The sequence below is a fragment of the Eimeria mitis genome, genomic scaffold (genome assembly GCF_000499745.2).
Source record: "Eimeria mitis Houghton genomic scaffold, Emh_scaff6875, whole genome shotgun sequence".
Classification (NCBI taxonomy): Eukaryota; Apicomplexa; class Conoidasida; order Eucoccidiorida; family Eimeriidae; genus Eimeria; species Eimeria mitis.
This window is the reverse complement of record NW_013574980.1, coordinates 1-585: the sequence shown is the minus strand read 5'-3', so window position 1 is coordinate 585 and position 585 is coordinate 1. Positions and strand designations below refer to the sequence as shown.

At 55.9% G+C, this 585-nt stretch overlaps 1 protein-coding gene across 1 annotated transcript in view; it reads right to left on the bottom strand.

The window, feature by feature from the left end:
• EMH_0089490 (uncharacterized protein) overlaps nt 1-396 on the bottom strand; it is a gene marked incomplete at both ends in the record, with an annotated part of 2,135 nt that extends 1,739 nt beyond the window's left edge. Inside the window, one exon of the mRNA XM_013501429.1 lies at nt 307-396. Within this exon, the coding sequence (XP_013356883.1) occupies nt 307-396 (90 nt within the window). The remainder of the gene's footprint in view (nt 1-306) is intronic.
• Nucleotides 397-585: the final 189 nt, after the last annotated feature.

The window sequence follows — 585 nt, the reverse complement described above, 5'->3', positions numbered from 1 at the left end:
GACCCAGGAGCAGTTCTGCTGCTTCTTTCAGGCGAACTTTGTAGATAAACTGGCCCCGCATAACTCCGAGCTGCTGCTGCAGCAGCAGCAGCAGCCTCAGCTGCAGCGGGAAAAGGAAGGGGCAAGCAAACACCAAACGCCTCAACCAGAAAGGTGTTCTGCCGTGGCACGTCACAGCAGCAACGGGGTCCGCCAAGACAGCCCCAGCTTTTGTTGATACGCTACTCCAGCAAGAAATATCTACTGCTGCTGCTGCTGCTGCTGCTGCTGCTCCTGCTGCTTCACCTCCATTGCTGTTGCACAGACCCAGAGGATGCTCACACAAACCCCGTGAAGAAGCAGCAGCTCGGCATAGAGTTGCTGCATCTGCTGCTGCTGGGTCTGAGTCGTTGCCATTGCTGCTGCTGGAGATAGAAGCATATGCATACAGCCGCGGCAGCTGCTGCAGCAGGTTGTGCACATACAGCAGCAAAACCACAAAAGGTGATGCTGCTGCTGCTGCATCTTCAAACACATTCGGCAGCAGCAAGTCCCCATCTGCTGCTGCAGGTACAGCAGCAGGAGCAGGAATTACAGGCCTTGCTG